The sequence below is a fragment of the Tribolium madens genome, unplaced genomic scaffold (genome assembly GCF_015345945.1).
Source record: "Tribolium madens isolate multiple individuals breed KSU strain unplaced genomic scaffold, Tmad_KSU_1.1 Scaffold_71;HRSCAF=194;Tcas5.2_LG6, whole genome shotgun sequence".
In the NCBI taxonomy this organism is placed as follows: Eukaryota; Metazoa; Arthropoda; class Insecta; order Coleoptera; family Tenebrionidae; genus Tribolium; species Tribolium madens.
Window position 1 is genome coordinate 3,181,882 of NW_025401041.1, and position 14,384 is coordinate 3,196,265.

General features: G+C 37.2%; 6 protein-coding genes across 7 annotated transcripts in view; 3 read left to right on the forward strand and 3 right to left on the reverse strand.

Moving 5' to 3' along the window:
- Positions 1–119: 119 nt before the first annotated feature.
- LOC123009337 (NAD-dependent protein deacylase Sirt4) lies at positions 120–1,320 on the forward strand. Its single transcript, XM_044405562.1, has 3 exons — positions 120–408; positions 453–871; positions 918–1,320. Exons 1-3 carry the CDS (start codon positions 234–236, stop codon positions 1,230–1,232), a joined length of 909 nt encoding a protein of 302 aa, XP_044261497.1. The 5' UTR covers positions 120–233; the 3' UTR covers positions 1,233–1,320.
- A 119-nt stretch (positions 1,321–1,439) lies between these two features.
- On the forward strand, positions 1,440–2,691 carry LOC123009336 (nuclear speckle splicing regulatory protein 1). Its single transcript, XM_044405561.1, has 2 exons — positions 1,440–1,599; positions 1,654–2,691. Exons 1-2 carry the CDS (start codon positions 1,589–1,591, stop codon positions 2,639–2,641), a joined length of 999 nt encoding a protein of 332 aa, XP_044261496.1. The 5' UTR covers positions 1,440–1,588; the 3' UTR covers positions 2,642–2,691.
- Positions 2,692–2,796: 105 nt separating this feature from the next.
- On the reverse strand, positions 2,797–5,978 carry LOC123009333 (protein suppressor of forked). The gene is made up of 13 exons (XM_044405557.1): positions 5,866–5,978; positions 5,753–5,807; positions 5,509–5,700; positions 5,424–5,456; positions 5,055–5,152; positions 4,774–5,002; positions 4,566–4,724; positions 4,315–4,506; positions 4,069–4,260; positions 3,704–4,020; positions 3,453–3,647; positions 3,243–3,403; positions 2,797–3,193 (listed from the first exon to the last, which is right to left on the reverse strand). Exons 2-13 carry the CDS (start codon positions 5,774–5,776, stop codon positions 2,853–2,855), a joined length of 2,133 nt encoding a protein of 710 aa, XP_044261492.1. The 5' UTR covers positions 5,777–5,807; positions 5,866–5,978; the 3' UTR covers positions 2,797–2,852.
- Positions 5,979–6,357: 379 nt separating this feature from the next.
- LOC123009063 (serine/threonine-protein phosphatase 4 catalytic subunit) lies at positions 6,358–7,961 on the reverse strand. The gene is made up of 6 exons (XM_044405180.1): positions 7,785–7,961; positions 7,480–7,634; positions 7,273–7,425; positions 6,925–7,225; positions 6,614–6,803; positions 6,358–6,565 (listed from the first exon to the last, which is right to left on the reverse strand). The coding sequence occupies exons 2-6, from the start codon at positions 7,627–7,629 to the stop codon at positions 6,436–6,438; spliced, it is 924 nt and encodes a 307-aa protein (XP_044261115.1). The 5' UTR covers positions 7,630–7,634; positions 7,785–7,961; the 3' UTR covers positions 6,358–6,435.
- The window catches only part of LOC123009062 (flotillin-2), a 67,157-nt gene continuing 60,708 nt past the window's right edge, over positions 7,936–14,384 (forward strand). Inside the window, exon 1 of the mRNA XM_044405178.1 lies at positions 7,936–8,212. Coding sequence (XP_044261113.1) covers positions 8,164–8,212 — 49 coding nt within the window. The 5' untranslated portion in view covers positions 7,936–8,163. The remainder of the gene's footprint in view (positions 8,213–14,384) is intronic.
- Positions 9,059–12,286, reverse strand: LOC123009053 (glucose dehydrogenase [FAD, quinone]-like). 2 transcript variants are annotated; one of them, XM_044405164.1, is made up of 3 exons: positions 12,168–12,286; positions 10,975–11,171; positions 9,059–10,926 (listed from the first exon to the last, which is right to left on the reverse strand). In XM_044405164.1, the coding sequence occupies exons 2-3, from the start codon at positions 11,165–11,167 to the stop codon at positions 9,215–9,217; spliced, it is 1,905 nt and encodes a 634-aa protein (XP_044261099.1). In that variant the 5' UTR covers positions 11,168–11,171; positions 12,168–12,286; the 3' UTR covers positions 9,059–9,214. The 2 variants fall into 2 exon arrangements, with proteins under 2 accessions (XP_044261099.1, XP_044261100.1); XM_044405165.1 differs by lacking the exon at positions 12,168–12,286 and adding an exon at positions 11,746–11,903.

Below are 14,384 nucleotides of genomic sequence, written 5' to 3' on the forward strand. Positions count from 1 at the left end.
AATTGTGAAAACAATTAATAACAATCAGAGTTTCAAAAATATGGTAATTTGTTTTTTTAAATATACAAAAACATTCCAAATTCTGGTGTTAGGCAACCAACAATACGTATATAGTTTGACGTTTAATTTAACCTAACTTTTTTAGATTCCATCTCTTTAATTTACATGTTTCCCAGTGTTTGTCATATCTTTGCGAACATTTCGTTGAAATGAGACAGTTTTAACACTCCACCATGTCAAATCTGAGCAAACAACTCCCTTTTTTACTAAAACGGGCCCCCCTTTTGAGTGACTTCATCCCAAAACACTCGCCAGCCCCTAGTACTGACGTCCAATCCCTCAGAAATTTTGTCAACGATCACGAGAAAATCCTAGTTCTTACTGGGGCAGGGATTTCGACTGAGTCAGGTCAGTAACCCATTTTGTCAAATTTAGCGCTATTTCTTTTCTAGGAATCCCCGATTATCGGTCCGAAGATGTGGGCCTATATGCTCGGACCAATCACAAGCCAATTCAATATCAGGAATTTTTAAAATCGGTAAAAGCAAGACAAAGATACTGGGCTCGCAACTATATAGGGTGGCCCAAATTCTCGCAAACTCAGCCAAACATAACACATTATATAGTCCAATTTCTAGAAAGTGTGGGAAAAGTAGGGTGTGTGGTGACCCAGAATGTGGACAGTTTGCATTTTAAAGCCGGTTCTGGAAACGTGATCGAGTTGCATGGGACGGCATTTAGGGTAATTTGCTTGACGTGTGGCAGCACTTTCGATAGACATAAAATCCAGGAAAAATTAATTGAGGGAAACCCCGATTTGCGCGAGACCTCGCAAATGATAAGGCCAGACGGCGACGTTGAAATTTCACAAGTACGACATTCTTTGGCTTGAATTTATTTCTTATAGCATTTTCTAGGAGAAAGTACAAAATTTCAAGCCACCATTTTGCGACCACTGCCAGGGTGTTCTCAAACCCGACATTACTTTTTTCGGTGATAACGTACCCAAAGAGCGGGTGGACAAAGTCAGACAAAATGTGACCCAAAGTGATTCAATTCTAGTCTTAGGTTCAAGTTTGAGTGTCTTTTCCGGGTATAGGATTATTTTACAGGCAGTTGAGGAAAAAAAGGATGTAGCCATAGTGAATATAGGGCCCACAAGGGCTGACAAACACGCCAAATTGAAAATCTCCGCCAGATGTGGGGATATTTTACCCAGGATTTTTGAGTAAAGTACCGAGTTGGGGGATTTGGGATTGTTAAGTTGGTTTTGTTGAAAATAAAAGTGTGACAGAAACAGGTTGTTTTATTTAATGCATTATTGATAAATTGTTAATTACTGTGGTCACATCGGTGTTAATTAATTAATCACTTTGTATTTAATTAATTGGTTTGACCGATTGTATTCTGTTGGGGGATTTGGGATTGTTAAGTTGGTTTTGTTGGAAATAAATTATTTGATAGAAAAAAATTCTTTTATTTAATTTATCATTTTTGTGTTGATAGATTGCTAAATACTAATTGTGTGCTCTGTGCTATTTAATTTGATTTGGTTTGATCGATTGTATTCTAACCTCCAAACGTCACAATGTCAAAACAGTAAGTTTTTTTAAACTTTCTTGAATAAAATTGTAATTGTTCATTTCTCATTAGATATGGTTTAATCGTCCCAAATAAAGACAAAGACAGGGCAGTTATTCAGCGTCCGTCAATTTTCGATGAGTCCGATGAGGAGGAATCAGTCCCCACGGGGCTCAAAAAATCCCTCAAAAAGCAAGATAAAATTTTGCAAAATCGTGCAGTTGAGGAAGATCCCACCGTGTTCCAATATGACGAAATTTACGACGAAATGGACAAGAAACGCAAGGAATCAAAATTGAGTAGAAAAGATCTAGACAGGAAACCTAAATACATAAATAAATTGCTTGCTGCTGCTGATAGAAGGAAGAAAGAGAATGAAAGACGTATTGAAAGACAAGTACAGAAAGAAAGGGAGACGGAAGGTGATGAATTCAAAGATAAAGAAGCTTTTGTCACAAGTAGTTACAAGAAGAAATTGGAAGAAATGAAAGAAATGGAAGAACTAGAAAGAAGGGAGGAATATTTGGAATCGATTGGGGACGTGACGAAACAGGGGAACTTGGACGGGTTTTACCGCCATTTGTATGACCAGAAAGTGAATTATGAGGGGAAGAAAGAAGATAAGAAACAAGAAACGATAGAAGATCATAAGAAAGAAGAAACGATAGAAGATCATAAAGAAGAAGAAACGATAGAAGATAAACCAAGTAAAAGAAAATACAGGAAACGTCACAGTTCAGACTCACAATCGGAAAACAGCGAAAAGGAGGAAGAAACAGAAGTGAAGAAAGAACATCTCCCTTCGAATCTAGACGCTGATTCCGATTTTAGTATAGATTCGTCAGACAGCGAGGAAGAAACTGAAAAGAAAGTCGAGGAGGAAAAAGTGGAAGAGAAGAAAGAGGAAATCAAAGAGGAAAAAGAAGAAAAACCAGAACAAACACCTGAACCTCCTCCCAAAAAACCCAAAATTGATATTTGGAAGAAAAGAACAGTGGGGGAGGTGTTTGATGCCGCTTTGCAGAGGTATTTCGAAAGAAAAACCTTGAGGGAGCTATAATTAATTATTTATCTTATTTTCGTAACAAGTAAAGTTTTGCTTATGTGAAATATTAGGTTTTATTCACATTTTGGTCAGGATTAAAGTAACAAATTTTGACAGTACAATGACAAAAATTTGGTTCCCGCGTGGGCTCAAAAAATCAGTTTCCACAATTATCCTAATCAATTTATTTTATAATTAATCAAGTCACAATGGACAAAACCACAAATTATTTGACACGCTTTTGTTGCCTCTGTCTGTAAATATCATTGGTCGGCGGCAGCGGCAAATCCTCATCATCTGACCCATCCATAGCCAATCCCAACCTCTTCTTCCTCTTAATCCCGACTCCGCCCCCTTCTTCCACGATCCAATGAACGGATTTCGCCAAATCGAAAAGTCTCACATCGCCGCCATTTTCCGACGGTTGAGGGGGTGAGTCCGGTAACTGGATCCGGTTGAAAATATCCATGAGAAGGTCCACATTGACAAAAGGGCCCCGGAAACACGCGGGGGGCGGCAGGAGGGTGCACAGGTGCGCCGCCACCGGAGGGTGGGGAAATGCACCGCCTGGAAAAAATTTGGTTACCGCGTTGGCTCGGAGAAAAGTGATACGTACCGGGGACAGGATGCTCGCCGGGGAGGGGGTTGGATTTGGGCTTGTAGGGGATCATTTGCGAGTAGTCGGGGAGGGGCAAGGGGGCGTCGCCGTCACTGTTGATTATCGACTGTAAAATGTGGTTACGACCCGCCCCTGTTATGTTTATCACTTCTGTATATCTGGCGAAAAAGAAATTAGTATTTGTGGTGGTAATAACAGTTTACTCACCCTATACTTTTTAATTCCGTGGCAGTGCAGGGATACAAATCTAAAAATTTGTACCTGTCGACCAATTGGGCCGTTTCTTTGCCTTCAAATTCTTTAATTTTTGATAGAACTTCCGATCGTCTTTTTTCAACTTTGACAATACTCTGTAAATCCCCGATATTGCACTCGAATTCCAGGAAACGGTTCCAAATATCTCTGAAAAGTGAATTTGTTTCGTCAGTTGGTCGTGAGAAATGTCAAAAATGTCGTACACGGATTTTTCCGGTTCTAAACTTCCGGATGATAATACGCGCTCGAATAACACTCGCGTGTTATTATCTTCGTTCAAGTGTGACAAATAATCGATATAACACGTGATATATTCGGGTATATCCCCGAATTTTTTCAACCCCAATTCAAATATACGAAACGCGATGTTTTTGTCTTTGCTACAATAATATTCCATCAAGGCGGCGCAAACAAAAATGTGATACTTGGATCGATTGTCTTCGCGGGCCCTTTTGAAAACAGACCGCGCCGATTTTATTCCTTCGGCCCTTCTGGCAAACTTCATGTATTGGATGTAAGCCTAAAACCAACAATGAAAACACCGAATTTTTTGTTGTTATATTGGTACAAGTGTCGGGTCGATATCTTGAATTTCAAGATACTTCTGGTAAATCTGGTGGACTTTCTCATATTTCAAGCGCCCTTCTTCATAGTCAGCGTAGGCGAAATAAAGTAGCATATTTTTGTTTAAAAGTGAACTCGTTGCCCTTTCGAACATATTCGCAGCCTCTTCGCTAAATAACTTCGAAGCGTTGACGTCCTAAAACCATTTTATCCAAATTATGAAGTCCAATTAACGCCAAAAAATTAGTACTCCTTTTTCAGCAAGAATTTTGCAACTGTACTCGAGAAATTGGGCGGCTTGGTACCAAATGTCGGGGTGGTGGCCGAGACACAGTAGGCATTGCTCGAGGGCGAAGACCACGCGTTTGGTCAAGAGGGCCGTGTCTTCGGTACGCAGGGGGTTGCTCTTCTCCCATGCGATGTACTTCTGCCACAGCTCGACCTGAGAAAAGTTTTTTTCATGACCAACGAGAATTACAAATCAAATCTCAAGTAACTGACTTGTTTTCGCTCTTCCGGACTTCCGTTCGGGGGAACACTGGGGGCATTCCTGTTAATCCCCCGGATTTGTACTTCCAGTTCTTTGGCGACTCTGCGGGCGTTCATGTAGTCTCGACTCCTCTCAATGCTCATTTTTTCAGCAATAATGGGGTTGATAGCCTGAAATGTTGGTGTGAAACGATTTTTTTTCACTTTTTGGGGGTGTTACTTGTTCGAAGGCTATGTAGTCTTTCCAGAAGGTTTCCATCCCGGTCATGGGGTTATTAATGCCCCTTTGGTAGACTTTCCGCACCGCTGAGATTTTCTGGTTTTCAGCATACGACCCCACGGCTTCCACCCCTTTTAAAAAATTCACGTATTCGTTCCAAATCGAGTACGAGTGGATGTCCATTCCGATCTTGTCCAAGGCGAAATCGTACGCTTGTGCCATTTTCTCCCTAAAGATTGAATAAAAACAAGGGAAGAAAGCTAGATGGGGGTTTTACGTACTTATAGGTCGGGAGTGAAGCCTTGGTTTCTTTAACATATCCGAGATAAAGTTTCCACAATTCAATATTTAAGATCTTCATCAAACACCTTTGAAACAACTGTTGGAACAAGGAAAAATTTAGAAAAAATCCACCAAACATTGGTTAACGAAAGGAGAATATTGCCGCAACAAAAAAACAAATTCTCGTTTATCAAAATTTTATTTTGAGAGGATTGGATACCTGGAGAGGGAGAAAAAGACACAAAATATTCCCCAATTCATTAACAAATGCTCTCGACAAATGCAAGGGTTGAAAAGTACTAAAACAAGTCTAGCGTCATGTTTTTTATTTCGTTTGCGTCTTTACAATTTGAAATTGTTTTTCCTACCTTTTCTACTCTTTCGAAATTCCGCGACTTCATCTGTAAAAGAAACTCAAAGTGAGGTTAGGTCCGGCAAGGGGGCTCTAATCACCTCGTGCTCGATGTAGATGCGCCAGTAGCGGGACGCACTGGGGAATATGTCGATGAGGTGCTCGTAAAGGGGGCGCACTTCCGAAATGTGCTTGGTTTGGACCTCTCGCAGCAAAATCGACCATGATTCGAGGTCGTAGGGATTTCTCTCGACTTGTTTCTGGGTGCGATGTAACTTGTCGTTACCCCAATCCTAAAAAGTGCAAAATTAAAACCAATTTCGGGGGGATTTGGTGTTAACTTACAATGTGGAGTCTTTCGTCGGTCATTGTTTACGCGTTTTTTGTTGCAATTCATACACTGGAAATACAGAAAAGGTTAAGAAGTTTAAAAAGGTGTCTTTTCAGGGTTAACTTACCAATTTGTTGTTTTTTTGTACACGAAAAAAGCACAAAAAAAGAAATAACAATATTGAGGTGATGATGCCTTGGTTGTCAAACCAAGCGTCCACAAACTGCGAATTCGCCAAACAGCGAATTTTCAAATTAACAAAAATTGGTTTAACAGTAAATTAATCTAGATTACAAATTGCATTTACAAAATCTTGTAAAATAATGTTTATTAAGTGTCTTAACACAGAAATGTTCATGATTGCTGAACGCTTATAAATTGTTTTGAAATTTATCGCCACAAAATGGCCGCTTTTTATTTTTGGAATATTGAAAATGAAACCAAACTCTTTACAAAAAACTGTATTTTGGCAGTCTGCAAATGGTACAATAAATCGTTTTAAATAAATAAATTCACTATAAGTACAGTTTCGAATTTTGTAGCCATCAAAAAAGTAAAAATTGAAACCAAACAAAAAACTGTCTTTAGATGATTGACAGACGATAAAGAAATACGTAACTATAAATGATGTTTTTATGAATTAATAAATGATCAAGAGTATATGTATATTACAATTAAAAAATGAACAACTAAACTATTACAGAAAATAATCAGCTTGTGGTTTTTTCGATGGTACACCTCGAGTTTCTTGAGGCGCCGCTTCAAAAATCGTAAAATCACGTTGCAGATGCTCATTCAGTTCCAAAATGGCGGCAACATTGCCACACCTGCAAACACAAAAAATAATCGAAATTTAACAAATCCGGGTAATTAACCTGTAACAATAATTCGGAGCTGACCAAACTGTCAGAACAGTCTCATTAAAGTGCCACTTGTAGCCCTCCATGACCAGTTGATGCGCCCGACAAATCATATCGATGTCATTGGCGGCGTTGAATTGGGCCACGACATCGGAACCAAACAAATAACCCGCCCCGCGAGGCGACACGCCCCAACCTTGTGTATCTACAACATTGATTTGTTAGCACCAACGTTGGAAATAAATTTACATTTTTCGTGGCCAATTTGGCCACCAAATTTTTTCATAATTATTCAAATTTATTTGTGGAGGTTTTTGGGGGCTTACCTTCAGGATCGCTCCATAACAAGTCGCACATTGGTCCGTCGTGTGGTACTTCTTGTTTCCGGTCAATGACTCTGATCTGGTCTAGGGTTTGTATAGAGGGTGATAGCCCCCCATGAACACAGAAAATTTTGCCATCAATGATAGCTGAAAGTGAGAGGTAATCGAAAATTTCAGTGCAGTATCTCCAAACGGTTATAGATCCGTATTTGCGTAAACACTCGTCGTAAAAACCGTAAACTTGGGTTATTTGACGCGATTCGTGATTGCCTCGTATTAAAGTGATGCGATCAGGGTATCTAACCTAAAAAAGGTCTTAAAATGGTTGTTGCGTCATGTTTTTCTCATTACTTTTAAGGCTAGTAGTAACAGGAACGTTTCAACACTGTAAAATCCACGATCAACAAAATCCCCCATGAATAAATAATTCGTTTCAGGGACGTCGCCCCCTACTTTGAAAAGTTCCTTCAGATCATAAAACTGGCCATGTATGTCACCGCAAACCTAAAACAGGCCCTAAATAAACATCTGGTAACCCCTTTCGGGGGCTGCTCTTACTGTAACTGGTGAGTCAACCCTTTGAACATTGCTCTCTTCAACAAGAATTTCCCTAGCTTTTGCACACAACGCCTTAACTTCACATTCCTTAATAGTTTCACATCTTTTCAACTGTTCGATTTGTCGGTCTAAGTCGCTGGTGTCGCCCATCGTACCTGAAACACGAGCCCCCAAGCTCAAACGTCAAATAAAAACAAAACTAACAAATTGAGGTTAGGTCATCCAAACCTCACCTAATACAACTAAAACACAATTAGAACGATTGCGAAACATAAATGAAACATAATTATAACGATTTTTCGTACCTTTTTCCAGTAAAAGTTCGAAAAAACCCCCACCTATGCCACTAATCACAGCACCCCGCTGCCACAATCACAGACATACGTCCGATTGGCTGACTCACAAATGTCAATTGAGCGACGGCGTCGTGACGCTACCGACGCTGCTCTGCGCACGTTTCTCAACCCTTTTTCTACGAGACAAGCGGTGGTGGATTATAAAATTGGGGAGAAATTGCTTTTAGGATTGTTTAAATAAAGTTGGTGCGCCTGCGTTGGGCAGTAGGTCGTAGCATGAGTGCGGCTCCTTAATAAAATAAAGCGGAGTTTTTTCGTGTTTAACCTGAAATTTAAGGGGGTTTTGTGGAGGGTTTGTGTCTGTGAGTGGTGTGAGGTGTAGGGAGAAATGGGAAATATTCATACAGTGGGACCGAATGAAGCCCTCATTGTTTCAGGTAGGTTAAATGGGGTGGCTTGATCAAGGGTGGCTGGGGCTGTTTTAGAGCGTTTTTGGTTTTTGGTGCACTAACATGGTGTTTTTTTTTTGTTTTTTTTAGGGTATTTTGAAGGCGTATTAGCGTTTAATGATAAGAAAATTAAAATTCCTGGCTATAAAAATAACTTTTTAATTGTAGTATTATTTATTGATAGTGGGATACTAATATCTACACAGTTTTAATAATTATTGTCTCATTATAACTATTTTAGAGATTTGCTAATAACATTTTAATATGGTAAGAACGTGTCACATAATCAAAAAAAGCTTTTTTTATTAATCCTAGTTTTATTTGGTCTTTATTTGCTTTATTTATTGCCTGTCTGCGAGTATTAAAGCAATAAAATTAAGTGCTCTATTATTTGACCTTTGACATTTTGTATTAGGTTGGCATGCCTGTCTGTTGTTGTTTTACAATGGGCGTACCTATCTGAAACAACCTTGGATTCATACAAAAATTATTTACTGAGTTAGTCATTATAAGCATGTCTAAAATAAAAACATAAACATCATCTATTTTCTCTTTTTTATTTTTCGTGTAAATTTATTCCGATTTTCAGACGCAACCCAAAATACATTTTCACAGATAACTTGGTTTTGAAAAATGTAGGTTAATAAATTTGAATCAAAGTAGTTGTACTTACGAATTACGAATTATTATTATTAATACTTTTGGTCTTACATAAATTATTTCAATTTTTTTAAAAGTTGTGTTTTTCAGTCGGCAACAATATATGACTTGCTTCTGTTTTGGTTAGATCTTGGTAATATTTTACATGAACATAATCTGAATTAAATAAAACAATTTATCACTATAAATATTTAATTGAAGTAATTTTCAACTTGTATAATTTTACTTTGGTCAACGTCCATTTATCTTTAACACTTCATTTTTTATCTTTAACGACTATCTTTAACGCTTCATTTGACTCATCTGTCAAAATCTCCACTGCTGCCAACCTCACCGCATCACTTTCCCCCACTCCGATTTGATCAAATCGGCCGCTTTTTCTCCCACCATAATTGCTGGCGCATTTGTGTGCGCCCCAAGGGCAAAGGGAATGATACTACAATCGGCTACCCTTAGCCCTTTGACCCCATGCACCTTCAATTTGTGGTCGACCACCGCCGTTGGGTCATCCTTCGGCCCCATTTTGGCCGTGCCTACTTGATGATGTAATGTCACACTTATGGCCCTTATGGCACATATCCAGTATTCATCGCTGTCGAAAATCAAGTGTGCGCAAACTGGAATTGGATTCGGGTTTATCCGCGTTCCAATTTCTTGGAATGCTTGAGTTTTGGCGAGTTTTTGGATGTAACGGATCCCAGCAAGCATTGTTTTGATGTCTTGTTGGGCGGGGTCTGTGTAGTAGTTACCATAAAGGAGGGGGTAGTCGTAGGGATTGCGCGATTGGAGTTTGAGGAAGCCGGTGGATTTGGGGTGGAGCAACATTGGGAAGATGGTCCAAGTGGGGATGTTGTGGGTGGGGCCGAAGACGGGGTAGTATATGTCGTCACGCATGTTGATCCATCGGCGGTTCCATAAACCATAGTCGGTACTGAGAGATCCGTCAAGGAATAATAATTCGATATCTGGGATGTCCTCCACTTCGTGCGATTCGTGCGTTTTTATGTAGCCAATCCCACTGACTCCGCCCAGACTAGTATAAGGACCAGTACCATTGAAGAGAAAATCGATTATGTTTTTGGGGTTAATTAAATGGCGGACAGACAGGGAGAGCGGTTTGTTGATTATAAAACTTAACCCTGGGTATGTCAAATGGTCGTGGATGTTTTGCCCCACTGGTAAATCTTGGAGGAGGGGAATCCCCAATTCGGCCAAATGGTCACGTGGACCAATGCCTGCCAACATTAATAATTGTGGTGAATGAAATGTCCCTGCCGATAATACAACCTCTTTGGCGGCCATCACTCGATATTTTCTCCCAAATCGGGAGAACTCAACCCCAAGGGCTTCACGAGTGTTTGAGTCGATTAAAATTTTAGTGACGTAAGCACTAGTAAGTATGTGTAAGTTTTTCCGGTTTCTGATTGGATGGAGAAAGGCTCGAGCTGTGGTATGTCTCCGGCCACGTTGCACTGTCGCCTGTATTGGTGACACTCCAAACGAGACTTCATTGGCGTTATAATCGAAATAAGGCAGGCCGAGTTCGGTCCCGCCTTCGATAAACGCCTTCAAGAGACTTGATTGGTAAATATCAGACACGCCTAAATAGCCATTCGTCCCGTGAACGCCGGGGTGGGGATTATTCAACGTGGATCTCTCCGATTTGATGAAATATGGGAGAACTTCTTTGTAGGACCACCCTGGGTTGCCTTGCTCCGCCCATCTATCATAATCGTGTCTATTTCCTCGTGTGTAAATCATAAAATTGATAACAGAGGTCCCGCCCAAAGCCCGGCCTCTTGGCCATTTCATTCGGTTGTTTACGAAGCCGAATGACACGTTGGGTTGGTGTTGGGCGATATGGCCCCAGTTGTAATGTGTGAAGGATAGAGTGGGGCAAACAAGGGGTATTCGACTGAAGAAGTTTTCGCCTTTACCGGCTTCGAGGAGAAGGACTTCCCAGTTGGGGTTTTCGGAGAGACGGTTGGCAATGACAGCACCGGATGAACCAGCGCCGACTATGATGAAATCGTAACCGGATTCTGGAAATTATTTTGTTATTTGAGGGGGTGGAGGGGAGGCGTACGTACTAGGGGTTTCCCGTTTGCCGGGGTCTTGGGGGAGGGTCCATTCTGCCCACTGTTCGGGGGTGAGGAAGAAGGTTTTGTTGTTGTATTGGCCGTAGGTGGCGCTGAGTTCGTTGTAGATGTACTGTAGGTTTTCAGAATCGTCGCTTTTGGCGAAGAGGAAAAGTGTCATTAAAAAATATATGTGGGGCTTCATTTTTCTGGAAAATAAAATAAATTTTATTTTTGTTTGATTGAATATTGACTGGAATGTGAGATCAACAACATTAGTTTTTAACAAGACTAAAAATAAAGAAAGTAATTTGAGATTAAACTCTGGGGGTCAAATATCACTTGAAGTTTTATATTTTCTGTCTAGTTTTCCTGTCCGGTTTTTGCAAAATAAACAAAAACAGAAAATACATGTCTAATGAAGAGAAATATTAATAATCTTTACCTGTTTTTTTTTTCATAAATTGTACAGGTTTGCCGATTGTTTTTACTGAACTGTGAGTGGCACTTCAGTATGTTTATCATTCTAGCAACAATTACTATTAAGTGATTTTTTAGAGCTACTAAAAGGATGTAATTGTTTACTATTACTAGAAAAAAAAATGTGTAAAAATTATGTAATACTGGAATAATTCTGTCTAAAACAAGTTTGCTCTGAGATTTTCATATATTTCCAGATATGATAAAATGTAAATTGTGCTAAAGTTTAAGTAATATTCAGTCTATTATTTAAGGAAAATTTTAACCAATAAATAATTTTTAATTAAACTGAATTTTACTTACATTTACTAGTAACTTTTTTCTGATGCTTGTTTTGTTGAAATCTAATTCATTACTGAAGAAATAACACATTGAAAATTTTAATTTCAAGACCAATTTCACAATAAGACCTTCATATGAATTTTGGTCCGGAACCAAGAGTGGGATAATTGTGGTAGGTCAATATACAGAGTGATTGCAATAAGAACATTAATATTGTGATTTTGTTGTTGGTACAGCAGACAGAAAAGAATTTGACCGGTTTTGCGCGGGTTATCCTACTATTTTATTTAAACCTTGAACCTGACAGAGAGATTGTTTTTATTTTTTTTTTGACCAAACATCGTATAGTAACAATTTGAGATTTTTATGTAAATGTATTTTTAATTGAATTATTAGAAGTGACAAAGTTCTTATTAATTTTTGTAATTGTTAAAATGACTCACCTAGAGTTTTAAATTTTCTTCACTGCTGCTGTCTGAAAATGTTTTTGTTAAATTTAAAAGACTACTGAATCTTTTCGGCTGGACCCCCTCTTTAAATTGTCTGGAGGTCTGCCGTCACTTGATTTTCACGTAAAAAATGTAAGAGCTGTTATCCTTTATTTATGCGTTTATATCAAGAAAACAAAAATTATCAATAACATAACATGTACTGTTACAGTAATTGTTGGTAAGTCCTTCATTTTTTCATGGTTAATAAAATTTTGGAAGGTTTTGTGGTTTGGAGGAATTTCCTAAAACAATCAAACATTTTTTGGAATAGTTTTAATGTTTCTGAAATTCTTATTAAAATCGTAGCAAGTACATTGTACTTGAAATAAAATATTGAGCAAATGGCCTTAATTAACATTTTGACTTGTAATTGTAATTATTGTAAGTATTTTTATGTTTTCAAAAAATATTATAGGTGAATACAGGATGCGTCAGAACTCGCGCTCCAGAGAACATGGAAAAAATGTTAAAAAAATCCTATCTATAAAAATTTCTGAGTTTCGGAGAGTTTAAATTTTGCACTTTGACTGTAGGTATTTATTTTTGTTGGAAAAATAATTTTTCAATTTTTTTTGCTACAGGGAATTAGAAGAGGAAATTGTAACTCTGTTTAATGTTATTTGTGGCTTTTATCGCAAAACTTTTGTACCTTCACTAAATGAAAAAACATATACAAGATCATCAATATCATTAAATAGACATAAAAAAATGTCAAATGTCAAAATTTTTTAAACATTTTTTCCATGTTTCTGGTATCTTATCTTACTTGAAATTTTTCTCTGGGGCGCGAGTTCTGACACACCATGAATATGTTTTTTTATTTGATCTGAAAAAGTAAAGTAATAAAAGCAAAATTAAAGAATTTTATAATACACTTAAAGTATTTATTCGAATAATCTGATTTTCTTTCAGAAATGGTTTGTAGTCTTTTTATACGTTATTAGAAATAATAATTATTTTGTCCGCTTTAAAACTTGGGACACCGGTGTTTTATTTTTTGCTGTATTTTTACTTTTATTTTCGTTTAGTTGGCTTCCTGTTTTTTGCAGTACTTGCTTTATCATAATTTATGTATTATGCATATTCTGTGTAAATATTTTTGCAATTTATTGAAATGAATTTTTTAATTAACAGCCAAAAGATAAATTTATAATTAGCTTAAAGATCTGAACTTTATTCAAGGATTCACTAAAAATTAAAAAAATGTACATTTGTTTATTTAAATTACGGTTATATTTTTTTTTAATTTGTAAATTATACAGTATATTGATAATAAAGGTATCTTTGTTGGTACAGTAATTTGAATTCAGAATAAAAAAACTGCCTGAATCATGAAAAAGCTTTTATTTTTGTTAAAATTTTTCAGAAAAAGTGAATACAACTTTCAGACTAATGTTTTTTTAACCAAGTTGTAGTAGGAATATTTGTACTTGTTAGTTTTAGATAAAGTCTGTCTATATTTGTTTGAATTTTAGGGTGCAATAGAAGCATTTAACTTTTGGGCCGTTAGCGAAAAAAACCTTAACCAATTTGGTAACAATAGCTTTACAACCACCCTCATTAAATTCCTCATAAACCAGTTTGGTAAGTCAAAACTATAAAATTCAAGCAAATATAGACAGACTTTAGACGTTTTGTTTGTACAGAGTGAACCAAAAGTAGCGCAGAAAATTCATAATTTTATGGGTCATTTATTTTTGTAAATGATACATTTTCTTTATACTATTATTTATTATGTCAATGATATCTAAGTAACTATGTTACCAACATTTTTTTTTTCTGTTTTTGGTAATATATTTTTTAAAAAGGTAGAAGAATGTACTTGTAGCTATTATCAAAAACAGTCAACAAAATTGTTGGTTGTCATTTAAAAAAATTAATGATAACGTCACTACTCAAATTCCAGTGACGTCACAAATGTTACAATACTGTCAAGATGTAGCATTTATAAAAATACAGGGTGTTCCAAAAGTCGATATTATTCTAGCGAAACTATCAAATTTTTTGGCAAATAAATTTATAGGTGAGCAATGGCTATAAAAATGCTATTCAAAAAATTTTTTGAATATTAATTATTTGTAATACTTACTAGATAAACATAGTAACTTTTTTTTTAAATGGAAACCTACGACAATTTTTTTTAGACAACGAGTTTGTTACAAGAATTGT